This window comes from Mus musculus, chromosome 2 (assembly GCF_000001635.26).
Source record: "Mus musculus strain C57BL/6J chromosome 2, GRCm38.p6 C57BL/6J".
Lineage (NCBI taxonomy): Eukaryota > Metazoa > Chordata > Mammalia > Rodentia > Muridae > Mus > Mus musculus.
Genome location: NC_000068.7, coordinates 114162710 through 114176472, shown reverse-complemented (window position 1 = coordinate 114176472; position 13763 = coordinate 114162710). Strand labels below are relative to the sequence as shown.

Below are 13763 nucleotides of genomic sequence, written 5' to 3'. Positions count from 1 at the left end.
GCCTAAAACAACTTTAAAAACTATCCATATTAAAAGTCGGTAAGGGAAAGAAGACAACACAAGTCTCAAATGTTAGCAAGGCACAACTGCTTTGGAAAGACAGACATTTCTTAAAATGGCAAACATACACCATTGAATGTGTTGCTTCAGAGGAAATGTATGTCTACATAATGACTTAGAATCGCCTGTAGAGGACTTTCTTGTAGTAGTCAGCAACTAGAAACAATCTAAACGCATATCAACATATTACTAAATTTATGGATTGTAGTATGTCTGAAAAGTTGGCTATTATTTAGCAATACAACTGAATCAGTGACTGATATGAACAACACAGATGCATCTCAAAATAATTTTGAGTGACCAAAAAAGAACATATTCTAAAATGTATGTAAAATAGTTTCTTTTTAAATTTTATTTTTACTTTTATTTCATGTGAATTGGTGTTTTGCGTGCATGTATGTCTGTGTGAGGGTGTCAGAGCCTCTGGACCTGGAGTTACAAACAATTGAGAGCTGCCATGTGGCTTCTGGGAATTGAACCCAGGTCATCTGGAAGAGCACCTGGTGCTCTTAACCGCTGATCAATCTCTCTTTTATTCCTCTGCAAATTTGCATAAAGTTTATATAAAATTCTGTAGTTAACAGTGACCCAGAGGATCCATGATAGTAGAAGACTGTGTGAGAAAAAGGGGTGATAGGTTGAAGGCAGAAGGACACATAGTAACTTTTAATGGCTTTGGGTAATCTCATTGCCATGATTCTGGTGATACAATAATAGATAGACAACTATTTCAAAGTGTATTAAGTTTTACACTTGGTTTATGTTTATTGTATGGCAATCAGTACTTCCAGGCAGTTTTTGAAGTCACACGGTGCCTCAAATTCTAAGAGTATGGGTTTTGCTTTTTACTATATTTTTCTTTAGCGTTCAAATAAAGTCGACATCCTATTCTTTCAACTCCCACCTTTATTAATCACATTCAACACATCTTTCAGCCCCCTCTCTCCCTATGACCCAATCCTACACGCTGTATGTTATCTTTCTTCCTTCCACTAGGGGGCAATAAAGAGACAGGTAAAGGCAGCCTACTTTCTAGCTCAAGCTTAACTCTTGCCTTGACTTCCGGGCCCACTAGTTCTGCTTCCGGGGAACGCCGGGACTTCTCAGGTTCCGGGAGGAACCGTGGGAGCCCAGCGTGTCTGTGCCGGGCGCTCTGGCACCTCGGGGCTGGGTCGCCGCCGCTGCTTGAAAGCTTTCGAGAGTCGCCGCTACGAGCCTCTGGTCAGCTTCAGTGGCGATCGCTGCGATGGCGGCTCCTGCGCAGCCCAAGAAAATCGTGGCCCCCACGGTGTCCCAGATCAACGCGGAGTTCGTCACTCAGGTGAGCCCCGGCGTGCCCGCTTGTGTAAGGAGGGATGCCGAGGACCTAAAGCCCGGGATTGGGATTGATTTTGATATCTTGTGTACGTGCAAGTTGCTAGTTAAACATTGGAAAAGCTGCAGTGAAAGAGGCCGCTCCTCGTTAGACCACAAAGCGTGCTTCTGAATTGTATTACTCTGACAAGACTCTGTCTACAAGTAGATCGCTCTATGGCAGTTAATTGTCATTATAACCTTTCATTTAGGAGACAACAGAGCCAATTCCGGGCCTGTAGCCTTTCACATCCTTGTTAATTCTTAGGAAATTATTGAGAGTGTAAGTGCGGGAAAATTTAAGCCCTCCCGCGCCTCTTCTGGCTCCGCAGATTTGTCAGGGCAGAAGCCTAGAAACTGTTTCCATTCGCTTAGCCCCAGCATGTCTACACAGTGTTTGTCTGTATTTCTGGACCTCTCTCGCCCAAAGATGCCTTCCCCACTAAGACTTGTTGATCTGTCATATTTCCTCTTGCCCTCCTGCAGCCTGTTCTTCAGATTGCTCCAGAGTGCTCACTGGTGCAAACCTGCTCACATTACTTGTCTTCCTACAGTGTCCCGTAAACAATTCTGATTGTCCCTGGGATAATGACTGGAATCTTTGAAAGTGCTGTGATCTGGCCTATGCTTTTACCCAAAGTGCCCTTCCTTTCTTCTTTCCTCCCTTCCTTTCTCTCTGTACCTGTCTGTCTGTCTCTCCCTCCTTTCCCCCCTAATTTTATGCTTTTATGGCTATAGCTGCGGTTACTTGAATATGCCATGGTAACTAAAAAGTGGATCCTGTTAACTTGGTTTTCTTTATTTTCATCCTTTTATACAATATTAGAGAGGCTATCCCGACTTCTTAACCGCATTAAAGCTAAATGCAGATAAGTACACAGTTTGAGAAAGAACACAAAAACAGTCCAGGCAAGTGCTGATACCTTAAAGTTTGAATGTAAAGAAAGAGCTAGAATGACAGGAACACATGAACCGAGAGGGAAAGTGCGGAGGAGAGATGGTGCCTGTCTTTCATTCCCAGCATGTGAGATGTGAAGACAGTGGGGAATGGAGTTCAAGGCTAGCCTTGTCTGTTTTGAGGCCAGCATAGGGTTCACAAGAAAGTTTTCACATTGTAGAAGGTCTCTTATAAAGTCTGCTGATTGTAAGATATTGAGCTGTAAATGAAAAGAACACACAGGTACCATCTTCTCTGTTTCACTTCAATGAGGATGAATAATCAGTGAAATGTTTATAATACAGAAATAGAAGAATATATTGAAACTGTTTACAACCTGAAAGATGGAAGCGTTAGTTGTCCGTTAGTGTTGCAGAAGCTTCTTGGAAGAAGAACACTTCAGACGTGGTTTCATTTGTCCGTTCATCTTTCTGTCTGTGTGTCTGTCTAGTGATACACCAAGCATTGAAGTCTACCAGACAGTGCAGTTACCTATTAAAAAATGTGCTCCCTAGAGTTTCTGGTTTTTTAAAAAGAGATTTTGTTTTGTTTTTAAAAATCAGTAAGAACTATTTTGTTTTTCAATTTTAATTTTTAATTATGTGTTTGGGGTGGGGTGGTATGTGCTGGTGAGTGCAGTTATCTGTGGAGGACAGAAGAGGCTGTCAGTTCCCTAGAACTGCAGTTGGAGAGAGTTGTAAGTCACTCAGGATAGTACTGAGAATACAATCAGGCCCTCTGGAAGACCAAGTACACTTAACTGCTGAGCCACTTCTTCACCCCCAGTCTATGTTTCTTAACAGTTGTATAGTCCACTTCAAATTCTGGAGAGATTATATATATATGTATTTAAATTTCTAAGCAAAGCTTGACCTGCTAAAATATACAACACCAACTTCTAATAATCAGCCTTTCTACTCCATTTCTTAATGATTTTTGTCTACTTATGTCTGGGTATAGTAGTCATTTAAAGGCTTATTTCTTTACATATCAACATTAATGAATATTTTGAAACTGTTTTTAAATATTTAGTCAACTGATGACTAACTAACCATGGGCAGCTCACTAAATCTCTTGAGCTCTGGATTTCCTTATGACTGGACCAAAAAATGTTTTACTCTGATTATAGACAAGCCAGGGGCTTGGGATGCTTGGGTGTTTTGAGCATCATGGTGGCCAGTTACCACACTAAGCATCACTGGTATTTATTGGATTGTGGCCAAGGACGATAACTAAGTGGTACGCCTGTATGGTACCTTTAAAATTGTCCAGTTAGTTCTCCAGTCCTAGCTCTGTGCTAAGAAGCAGCTTTGCATGTCTAGATGGTGCACTGTTGTGAGCCTGGAACTTAAACTTATGCTGTTCACTTTTGCAGCTAGCATGTAAATACTGGGCTCCTCATATCAAGAAGAAATCACCGTTTGATATAAAAGTAAGTAGCTTTGTTTTACAATATATTTGCAAACAGCTGCGCTCTTGGTATTGTTTTAAAGATTAATTCAACAAAAGCTTTCAGTACATTTTTTTTTTAAATCTATTCACTTTACATCCCACTTACTGCCCCTCCTTCCAGTGACCTGCTCCAAAACTCTTCCCTCTTCCCCCACTTTCTCCTTTGAGAGGGTGGAGGTTCATCTTGGGTATTTCCCACTCTTGTACATCAAGACTCTTCAGGGCTAGGTGCATCCTTTCCCACCGAGGCCAGATAAGGCAGCCCAGCTAGAAGAGCATATCCCACCTACAGGCAACAGCTTTTAAGATAGCTTCCACTCCAGTTGTTCAGGACCCACATGGAGACCAAGCTGCACATCTGCTACATAGCTTCAGGGCCCAGCCTGTGTATGCTCTGTGGTTGGTGGTTCAGTTTCTGAGAGCCTCGGGGTTCCAGGTTCTTTGACTCCCTTGGTCTTCCTGTGGAGTTCCTATCTCCTTCTGAGCCCACAATCCTTCGCCCAACTCTTCCATAAGAGTCCTCAAGCTCCATCCACTGTTTGGCTCTGGATCTCTGCATCCCACCGAGTCAGCCGCTGGGCGGAGGTTCTCAAGAGGACAGCCATGTGTAGACTCCTGTCTGGAAGTATAACAGAGTATCATTATTAGTGTTAGGGATTGGTGCTTGCCCATGGGTCTCAAGTTGGGCCGGTTATTGATTGGCTGTTTCCTCAGTCTCTGCTTTATCACCCATTCCTGCATTTCTGTAGACAGGATAAATTTTGGGTCGAAAGTTTTGTGGGTGGGTAGGTATCTTTATTGCTCCACTGTGATTCCTGCCTGGCTACAGGAGGTGGCCTCTTCAAGTTCCATATCCCTAATGCTCTGAGTCCTAGCTAACTAAGGTCACCCACATTGATTCTTTGGGAGCCTCCCTTATCCCAGGTCTCTGTCACATCCTGGAGATGCCCTTCCCCTCCCCAACCCCATCAGTTGCAGATTTTCATTCATTCTCATAGCCCTATCTGGCCATCTTTCTGTCCCTCCCCAGACCTGATCCTGAACCCCCCCCCCCCAATTCCCTATCCCCTCTCCCACTCAGTTCCCTCCCTCCATCTGCTTCCTGTGACTATTTTATTCCCATTTCTAAGTGAGATTCAATCATCCTTGCTTAGGCCTTACTCCTGTTTAGCTTCTTTTAAAAAATCGAAAACTGCTTTTCATTACCAAACTAATAACTTCTTATGTCAGAAAATGTGGAATCTTTAGAAGTTACACATAAGAACATAAAAATCATTACCTAGAGATGACGTACATTGTCATTTTGTTTTATTTCTTTTAATCCTTTCCAAAAGATGTGTGTGTGTGTGTGTAACAATTTTCCCCTCTGTGGATTCTTAGATTATTTTAAATATTGTATTATTACAGATGAGCATTCAACAAATATTCCTATTACTATATGGCAAGTTTTTATACAAGAGTTTTGGCTGTTCATTACAAATAGAATCTTTTGTTTCCTGATTGACCTTAGGTTGCTAGCCTGAGGAAAAGAGTGGAAAGACTGGAAACTGTTTTGGGTAGAATAGATGAAAAGATGAATATTCAGTGGTCCGAGGGGTTCATCAAAGCAGTTGTCAAACGAGTGTATGACAGGCTTCTGCCTGGAAGAGTCTTAGAGGGCTAGGCAGGCCTTGCTGCAGAGTGAATGCTGACGCTGCAGAGCGCTGACTGGTAAGTGATGGACACTCAGACCCTCTGCTCTGCCGGTGTGCAGAGTTGGATGCTTTAGGCGGCTTTGCTAAAGCTGCACAGAGTGAGTTTTGCCTCTGCCTCCCCAGTGCTGGAATTAAAGCTGTCCGCCACCACATCTGGCCTTGTGGTCAAACCATATCTTTTTTTTTTGGGGGGGGGGGGCGGGTTGAGACAGGGTTTCCCTGTGTAGCCCTGGCTGTCCTGGAACTCACTCTGTAGACCAGGCTGGCCTCGGAACTCCGCCTGCCTCTGCCTCCCGAGTGCTGGGATTAAAGGCGTGCGCCACCATGCCCGGCCTTCAAACCATATCTTAAATGAGGAAACCAACATTAGAAAGGTCAGCCACTTGTAGCAAGGTCACAGCCTGCCACAGTGATGGTTTGAAGCTGTCTTTCAACTCCAGAGGCCAATTTTTATGTGCCCTAGATCAAATGAACAGAAAGCATGACGTTATACTCATTTGGATATAGCAGTTATCCTTTGTTTCTGTAATATCCTCACACTTTTAATTTATTGTCTGCCTGGCTTTTGGAATGATTATTAGAGTCTAATAGCATTTAAAATCATTTAAAATTAATTTTCGAAAATATGACTTATGAGGTTTGCTTGTCTAGAAATGTTATAACATCCTGTTTAAAGAATGTTGTGGATTAAAGCATATTGATTAGTTTTTATGTGAATGGATTTATTACTTGTACTACTTTATTTTCTGTTATTCTATACTTGAGACATATAATGTCATTACTGAAAAGGCTCCTGTTAGAATATTTGATATTTCTTATTTTATGTAATCTCTGTAATTGGAAACTTTCAGTTTAGATTGGAAATCAAGGTGATTAACATATTAAACATTTTTATACTTTTGGCAACAGGTAATTGAAGAAATATATGAAAAAGAGATCGTCAAATCACGGTAGGAGTAACTTTAATTGTGGTACCTTGGGATTATATAGACCATGTGGGTGTATCTGAATGTCTGTGTGGTACCTTAAGTTTATGTAGACCATGTGGGTGTGTTTGAATGTCTGGTTCTGGTCTTAGCTTGAAAGGATCTTTTTATTTTCTATTCAAAGTTACAGAGATTGTATTGATTATTGCATAGTTTCTCTGTGTCTTCTAGTTTCAGAGTCAGATCAGAGGGATTAAACACATATGCCTTGTTTGGTTTGTGAAGAATCAAGATATAGATAGATAGATAGATAGATAGATAGATAGATAGGTGATAGAACAGAGCAAGCATACATTTATATCAAGTTAACTAATAATTTTCTTACTATTTCTGGTAAATCTTCTAAAACACTCTTAAAATTATAAAACCAAGATATAAAATATCTATATCTATATATTGCATAAAACCAAGACATATTTTTAATAATGTACATAAAGGAGTAACTTAAGGGCTCTGCCAGCGTCTGACTAATAGATTTGAATGCTCATAGCCAACCATCAAACTGAACATGGGGACCCCAAGGGGGGAAGAACTAAAGGAGCTGAGGGCGTTTGCAACCCCATAGGAAAAACAACAATATCAACCAACCAGACCCTCCCTACCCCCCCAGAGCTCCCAGGGACTATACACATGGAGGGACCAATGGCTCCAGCCGTATATGTAGGGAAGGGTGGCCTTATCTGCCGTCAATGGGAGGAGAGGCCTATGGTTCTGTGGAGGCTTGATGCCCTAGCATAGGGGGATGCTAAGGCAGTGAGGTGGAAGTGGGTGAGTCGATGGGTGAGCACCCTCATAGAGGCAGGGAAGAGGGGATGGGATAGGGGGTTTATGGAGGGAAAACTGGGAATGGGGACAACATTTGAAATGTAAATAAATAAAACAATCAGAAAAAAAAATCTCACCCCAAAACAAACAAATAAACAAAACCAAAAACCCCTTCCCTGTTCCTAGTCGTCAGGGTGTCCATCTTCATATGGAGTTTTTATCTTCCCTTTTCACCTCACATGGAAGGGCTTAGGCCCTCATTCTGTCATGAGATGCCTTAAAAGAAATTAATATGTGTATTGGTCATCATTTAATGTATTTACTTGTAGATAATGTATGGCCAGTTAATATTTTTCGATGATATTTGTTTAAATGTTGTAATTCTATATTTTTTTTTGAGATAAAGTCTTATACAGCTCAAGACTGGCCTTGAATCCTCCTGCCTTAGCCTCTTAGGTGCTGGGATTACATTTGTGTACCGCCATGCAAGCTCAAACTTTGTAGAGTCCTTTGCTTAGTATTTTAATGTGCTAAATCTTTAAGAAGTAAATTTTCCAAATAATTTGAAGGCAAAATAAGGTAGTTGGTTGCGTACACCTTTAATCTCAGCACTCAGGAGGCAGAGAAATGCAGATCTCTATGATTTCAAGGTCAGCCTGGTCTACATAGTGAGTTCTAGAACAGCCAGGGCTGTTACACAGAGAAACCCTGTCTCAAAAAACCGTGACGATGAGGAAGAGGAAGAAGAGGAGGAAGAAGAGGCAGTGTCAGAATAGGGGAGTGAACGTTTAATGGTTTGTGAGGCTGCTAAGAGTTTTTATAACAAAAATTGCCACCTACATTAAAAGCTTTAAATCAACAGTGTTTTAGACTAGTGCCTGAGGAAATTATTTTGCTGAGCAGTGTGTCATCTTCAGTATCTAGGGAATGGCTTGATGTAATATTTATTAAATGGTTATAATATACTCCCAAAAGAAGCTGTTTTAAAATCCTGAGATACTTTTAATATCACAGTACTCATTTATTCAGATCTTAATATACTTGTGGTATAAAAATAGATACTTCAAAGACTTTTTTGCCTAGTCAAGTGGGTAGAGTGTCATGTTACATAATTTGTTCATTTTCATTATTTCTTGCAATGTCAGTTTTGGAAAGCTTCCCTTACTGCATTTTTATGCAACTTTCATTTAAAATCAGAGTTGTTACTGTCTGTTTCCTGTGTGCTGGCTTTGCCCTAAGCATTTTACATAGAGTAGTTCATGTACCCCTCCCCTTGGAGTTTGAGATACTCTTACTGCATATGGTCTAGGAACTTGATTCAGGCTCCTCACTGCTCAGTAGTGAGGTACTGGTCTATTCCCTTGGCTCTTGTCCACTACTTAGTTTATTAGCAGGAATGGCCTCCATTTTCTTACAGGACTTACTAACTTATACCCTTTGAATTATTCTTAATCCTGTTGTGAATCCATCAGGTGGGTTTTATGGTAGAAAAATAAAACAGTGACTTATAAAATACTGTATCTTGCTACTTTGTGTTTCTGTCTATTTGACACTGAAAGGGTGCGGTAGCCCTTACAGGTTAGAATGCTGTACCTGGTTAGAAACAAAGGGAACTTGGATTTTGTCTGCATACCAGAGGCTGCTGCTTGTTGCTTCCTCTAACATCTTAATTCATAAGTGAAAACTAAAGGAGATGAAAAGTAAATATGATAGGCTCACATGGTTTTTGAACGTTAAATAAGCAGGCAGGCAGGCCAGCCAGACACCTCACCAGGTAAAACACTTGCCTCCCAGACCTGGAGGTTCAGCCTTCTGACTTCCACACACATTGTGCTGTGTGTATGTCCACACATATCATGTATTCATAAAGACATGGCCCTGTTTAGCAATTGAAAATACTTTTTTCTCCTTATACAGTTTTCAGTGTGGTTGTGAGGGTGATGTACAACTCCAAGTCCCATGTTTTTGCACAACTACATCCTGGGAAGTTGTATGGTAGTATAGCAACTTACATATCTGCCTCCTGTTTTTTATCAGCTAGGGGATGTGGATGCCGGTAGAGTCAGTGCACCTAGGTGTTATACACAAGTTGCCCACCTTTCGATGGACGAATGAAACGTGTGTTAGGTTATGAGCACAGCATCATGCTTGATGCATGCTGTCAGTCAATATTGGCATCTTAGAAAAGCATAAAGACTGCTTCCCACATTTATAGTGTGGTTGTTATTTGTAGCTATTCATCTCTCCAGAACTCTTCAGTGCGAGGACAGTTGCTGGGTGGTTGCTCTATCTTACACTCACCCTTTAGTAAAGCTGCTGCCCAGAGTGTCACTCAAGCTGTCACATCCACTGTGTAGCCTTGCTGAACTGTGGGAGCGGATGTTTGTCATTGTTCCTTCAGACTTCTGCTTTTATAGTAAAAGCATTCATTTCATCCTTGTGAGAGTTCTGTGACAGTGTGCGCTTGGTGAAACTATTTAGGAGATCAGAAAGCCGTGGAGTAGGACTTTGACAGGTTAATGATCTCCTGAGGAGTGGTAACTGTGATTTTCAAATCTGGAAACTATTGCCTATGGCAGTGTTCAGGTCAGGCTACTATTTTTCCCAACTTAGAAAGTAATTAAGAGAAAATTAGCCATTTGAACTGACTTTGGAGATATATCTCATTAGTAAAGCTTGGTTTATTCATATAAAGCCACCTTTATTATAAAGGAACAGTGTAACAAAAGAAATATCTAGTATTCTCCGCAATCAAGACTCAAAAGCATGAGACACATCGGACGTCTGCATTTGGGATGCAGGCAGCCCCTGTGCCCTGTGATGATGAGAGCCTTAGAGCTTTCCAAACTGCCCCAGGCCGGCTTTTAGCACCTGTGATCAGATGTTTTTGATTTGTCTTTTTTAATTTGTTTACAGAAGACTCCAAATGAGTGAGAATTACGGTCTCTGAAATGTTTCTATTTTCTATTCAAAGTTGTTTTGATTTTTATGTTTTAGGTTTGCCATCAGGAAAATAATGCTGCTGGAATTTAGGTGAGTGAAATCATTGCATGGGTGGTGATGAGGATGCCCATGAGTCGAGTGTTCATTTCCAATACAGAGCAGAGTTCTGTAGGCTTCAGGAACAGCTATGATACAGGTTATACTTATTTAGTTGTTTTTCACTACTTATAAGTGGTCTGTGGGAATAAATCGGGGTATACTCTATATCTACTCTATACTCTATATCTATTTTCTTCCTTCTTAGCTAAATTTTTGTTACTAAGACATCATTGTTCCAACCTAGTTATAAACCTAAATGTTTTATACAGAAGAAAATGTAATATTCTTCCTGAGGCCATTACACACGTTAGGCATGTGCCACCCCTCTGACCTTTATCTCCAGCCGGAGAACAGGGGGTTTTTTTGGTGGTGGTAGTGGTGGTGATTTTTGTTTTTCGTTGTTGTTGTCGTCGTTGTTGAGTTTGTTCGTTTGCTTGTTTGCTTGAGGAAACGTTTCTCTATGGTGCTTTGGCTGGCCTGAAACTCACTGTGTAGACCAAGATGACCAGGAACTGAGAGATTCACCTGCCTCTGTTCCTGAGTGCTGGCATGAAAGGTATATACCATCATGCCTTGTTCACACACAACTTTTAATTATAAAGGTAGAAGAGACCATGCCACGTCCAGGTTTATCTAGCTTATAAAAATAGAAATAGTAGCACTGTTCAGCATAGACTGAACATGTCTTAATCAGTGTTAAATGCTTTGTATACAGAGCACACCTAGCCACCCTGAAATAGAGGTACTATCCGCTCTAATTACTGAACAAGCAGAACTCACAGACATTAGGTAATTTTTTTCAAGATGGTGCAGCAAAGTTATTGGTACAGTATTTGATGCCAAAGCTCAAAGCCTTTCTATGTTTTTTATACTTCCTTGAATTCTGGTCTGCATCAGAGATAAGAGCCTCTGTGTTAATTCCTTATTCCCTACTGTATGCCTTTCATGCCAGCACTCAGGAACAGAGACACGTTAGGCTGCCAGCACCAGGTAAAACCTTGGCTTCCTCTACACTACAGCTTCTGTGTGCAGAGCTTGAGCAAACACTTCCCAAAAGGTTTCACCTCAGTGATGCCGGTCTCCTCTTAGTCCCCGCTCCTTTCCTGGCTCTAGGAAAGCAGCATCAATTATCCTGACTAAGCAAAGCTTTTACTTCATTGGTGATGGTCTCTTGTTAATTACAGCTGATTCTTCAGCCCTATCTGACCAGAGCCATAGGTTATTAATTAAAAACATTAAATGGCCCCCGTCCTCTATCATGCTCCTAACTCTCAGCATTACCCTTTAATCTTTCAAATTCTCACAGCAGCTCACTAAGCTTCGAATACTCAGTGGCTTTGCTAGTGTAAAGTTCCAAAGTCTTCCACAGCCCTCCCCAGAACCTGATCAGGTCTGTCCTGAAAATACCTCGCTCCAGGTATCAACTTATGTATTTGTTGGGGTTACTATTACTGTAATGAAAAGCCATGAGCAAAAGCAAGTTGTGTTGGAGAGCATTTATTTTGCTTATACTTTCATATCACTGTTCATCACTGAAGAGGTCAGGGCAGGAACTCAGACAGGGTGGGAACCTGGAAGCAAGAACTGAAGCCATGAACAAGTGCTGCTTACTGGCTCACTCCTCATGGATTCTTCAGCCTGCTTTCTTACAGCACCTGGGCCACCAACCCAGGAATGAATGGCACAATCCACAGTGGGCTGGGCCGTCCCCACACTGGTCATCAATTACAAAACTGCACTACAGCCTTGTCCTTAGGCCAATCTAGTGGGGCATTTTCTCAATTGAGATCCCCTCTTCCAAAATGGTTGTCACTTGTGTCAAATTGTCAGGGAACTACATAGGACACCGATGTAAACTAATTCAATCTTCATTAAAAGCATGGCATTAAGTAACTGATCTTTTTTTAGAAGGAAATTGTAAAGTTTATGGTTGTAAATTAGCTAGTATACCCTAAGGAGTCAGTTTTATTCTCACAGTAATCTTAGAAAGATCTTTCTGGATTATTGTGGAGAAAACTGAATCTGGGAAAGAGCCCTTTCTTGTCATGGGATAAGTACATACTTGCTACCATACCAGACCTCTTTTCAAGCAGGACATTAGGTTGTCATTACCATAACAACATACCTGAAGTAGTCAGAAAAGCTTTGTTTTGGCTAGTGGTTTCAGAGGGATCTGTCAGTGGTAATTTCAGCTTGTTGTTTTAGGCTTGCAATAGCACAGTGTATCATGGTGAGAACTGTGTTCATCTCATGGCAGCCAAAAGCAAAGAAAATTCAGGAAGGGCTAGAGCCCCAGAATTCCTTTCAGGTGCATATATCTAGGGACTTCTCTTCTACCAGTCTCCACTTCCTGATGGCTCTTCTGCCTTCCAGTAGCACAACCAGCCAGGGATCAGGCCTTTAGTTCATCACCCTCTGGGTGACCCTCACGATCCAAACTCTGGCAAAGACAGATAAAAAAGAAGATGTTGGTATACAGTTAAGGTTAATTAGTCTTCTTAGTGTCAAGAAACCAAAATGTTTTAATGACTGCATTAAGGATAGTGCAACATTTTTAATTACTGAAAGGTGTTAATTGACAGTGTGATAGGATCTAGAGTCACCTGGGAGATACGCCGCTGCGTTTCCTGTGAGGGCTTGTCCTGACCAGGATTAGCTCTGGGAATGTCTTCCAGGGATTCTCTTGAGCAGGTGTCAGTTGGTGTGGGAAGAACCCTCTTACTCATGGGCAGGGCCAGATGTGGAAGACGGAGAAGCACTGGCATTCATCATCTCCTGATTGTGACAATGAGTTTAAGATATTTTATCTGAGGAAATTAATTAGAAAATAGTAAACATGGGAAATAAGAAAGTAGGAAATACAGTGTCTAGAATGCCAAAGCCTAATGGGACATTCAGGAGGTATGGATAGACAATGGGAAAGGGGCAGTACTGCAGACAGACTCTTTGAGTTTTCAAGAAGTGCACAACTTCATTAAATTCCAGAAACACAACAAATAACAGTGCCGCTACCAAGAACTAAAGTAGAACAAAGATTTAAAATCTGCCAGAGCAAAAGTCATCGGGACCTAGAATTCTACACCCAGCTAAACTGTCAAGAAGTAAATGTCAGCTAAAGAATGATCCTCACCACATTATAGCTGACAGAAACTCTAAGACATGATTTAAGAAGAAGAATATTCACATAAGAGATAAAACAAATCCTCACTCATGGACTGGATAACAGTCTGGTCTCTGACTTGATTCTTTTAACTAGCATTTGTTTAAAATCTCATCGGGCTTCCTAAGTTATTGCAAACTAACCAAGAAGGAATTCTATACCAGCTCTGGTGAGCTCCTAAGGTACAGAAGAACACAGAAGTAGAAAAGTATAACATACACACACACACACACACACACACACACACTGTGGGCACAAGTTTGTAGAAAGTTATAGCTGCAGTCATTTAACATGCAGGAGCACAGAGTTCTTCT

General features: G+C 41.2%; 1 protein-coding gene across 2 annotated transcripts in view; it reads left to right on the top strand.

Moving 5' to 3' along the window:
* The first annotated feature begins 1133 nt into the window (after positions 1 to 1133).
* The window catches only part of Aqr (aquarius), a 74179-nt gene continuing 61549 nt past the window's right edge, over positions 1134 to 13763 (top strand). For both annotated transcript variants that reach the window (NM_009702.3, NM_001290788.1), the window contains exons 1-4: positions 1134 to 1381; positions 3726 to 3782; positions 6406 to 6446; positions 10245 to 10280. In NM_009702.3, the coding sequence (NP_033832.2) occupies positions 1307 to 1381; positions 3726 to 3782; positions 6406 to 6446; positions 10245 to 10280 (209 nt within the window). In that variant the 5' untranslated portion in view covers positions 1134 to 1306. The remainder of the gene's footprint in view (positions 1382 to 3725; positions 3783 to 6405; positions 6447 to 10244; positions 10281 to 13763) is intronic.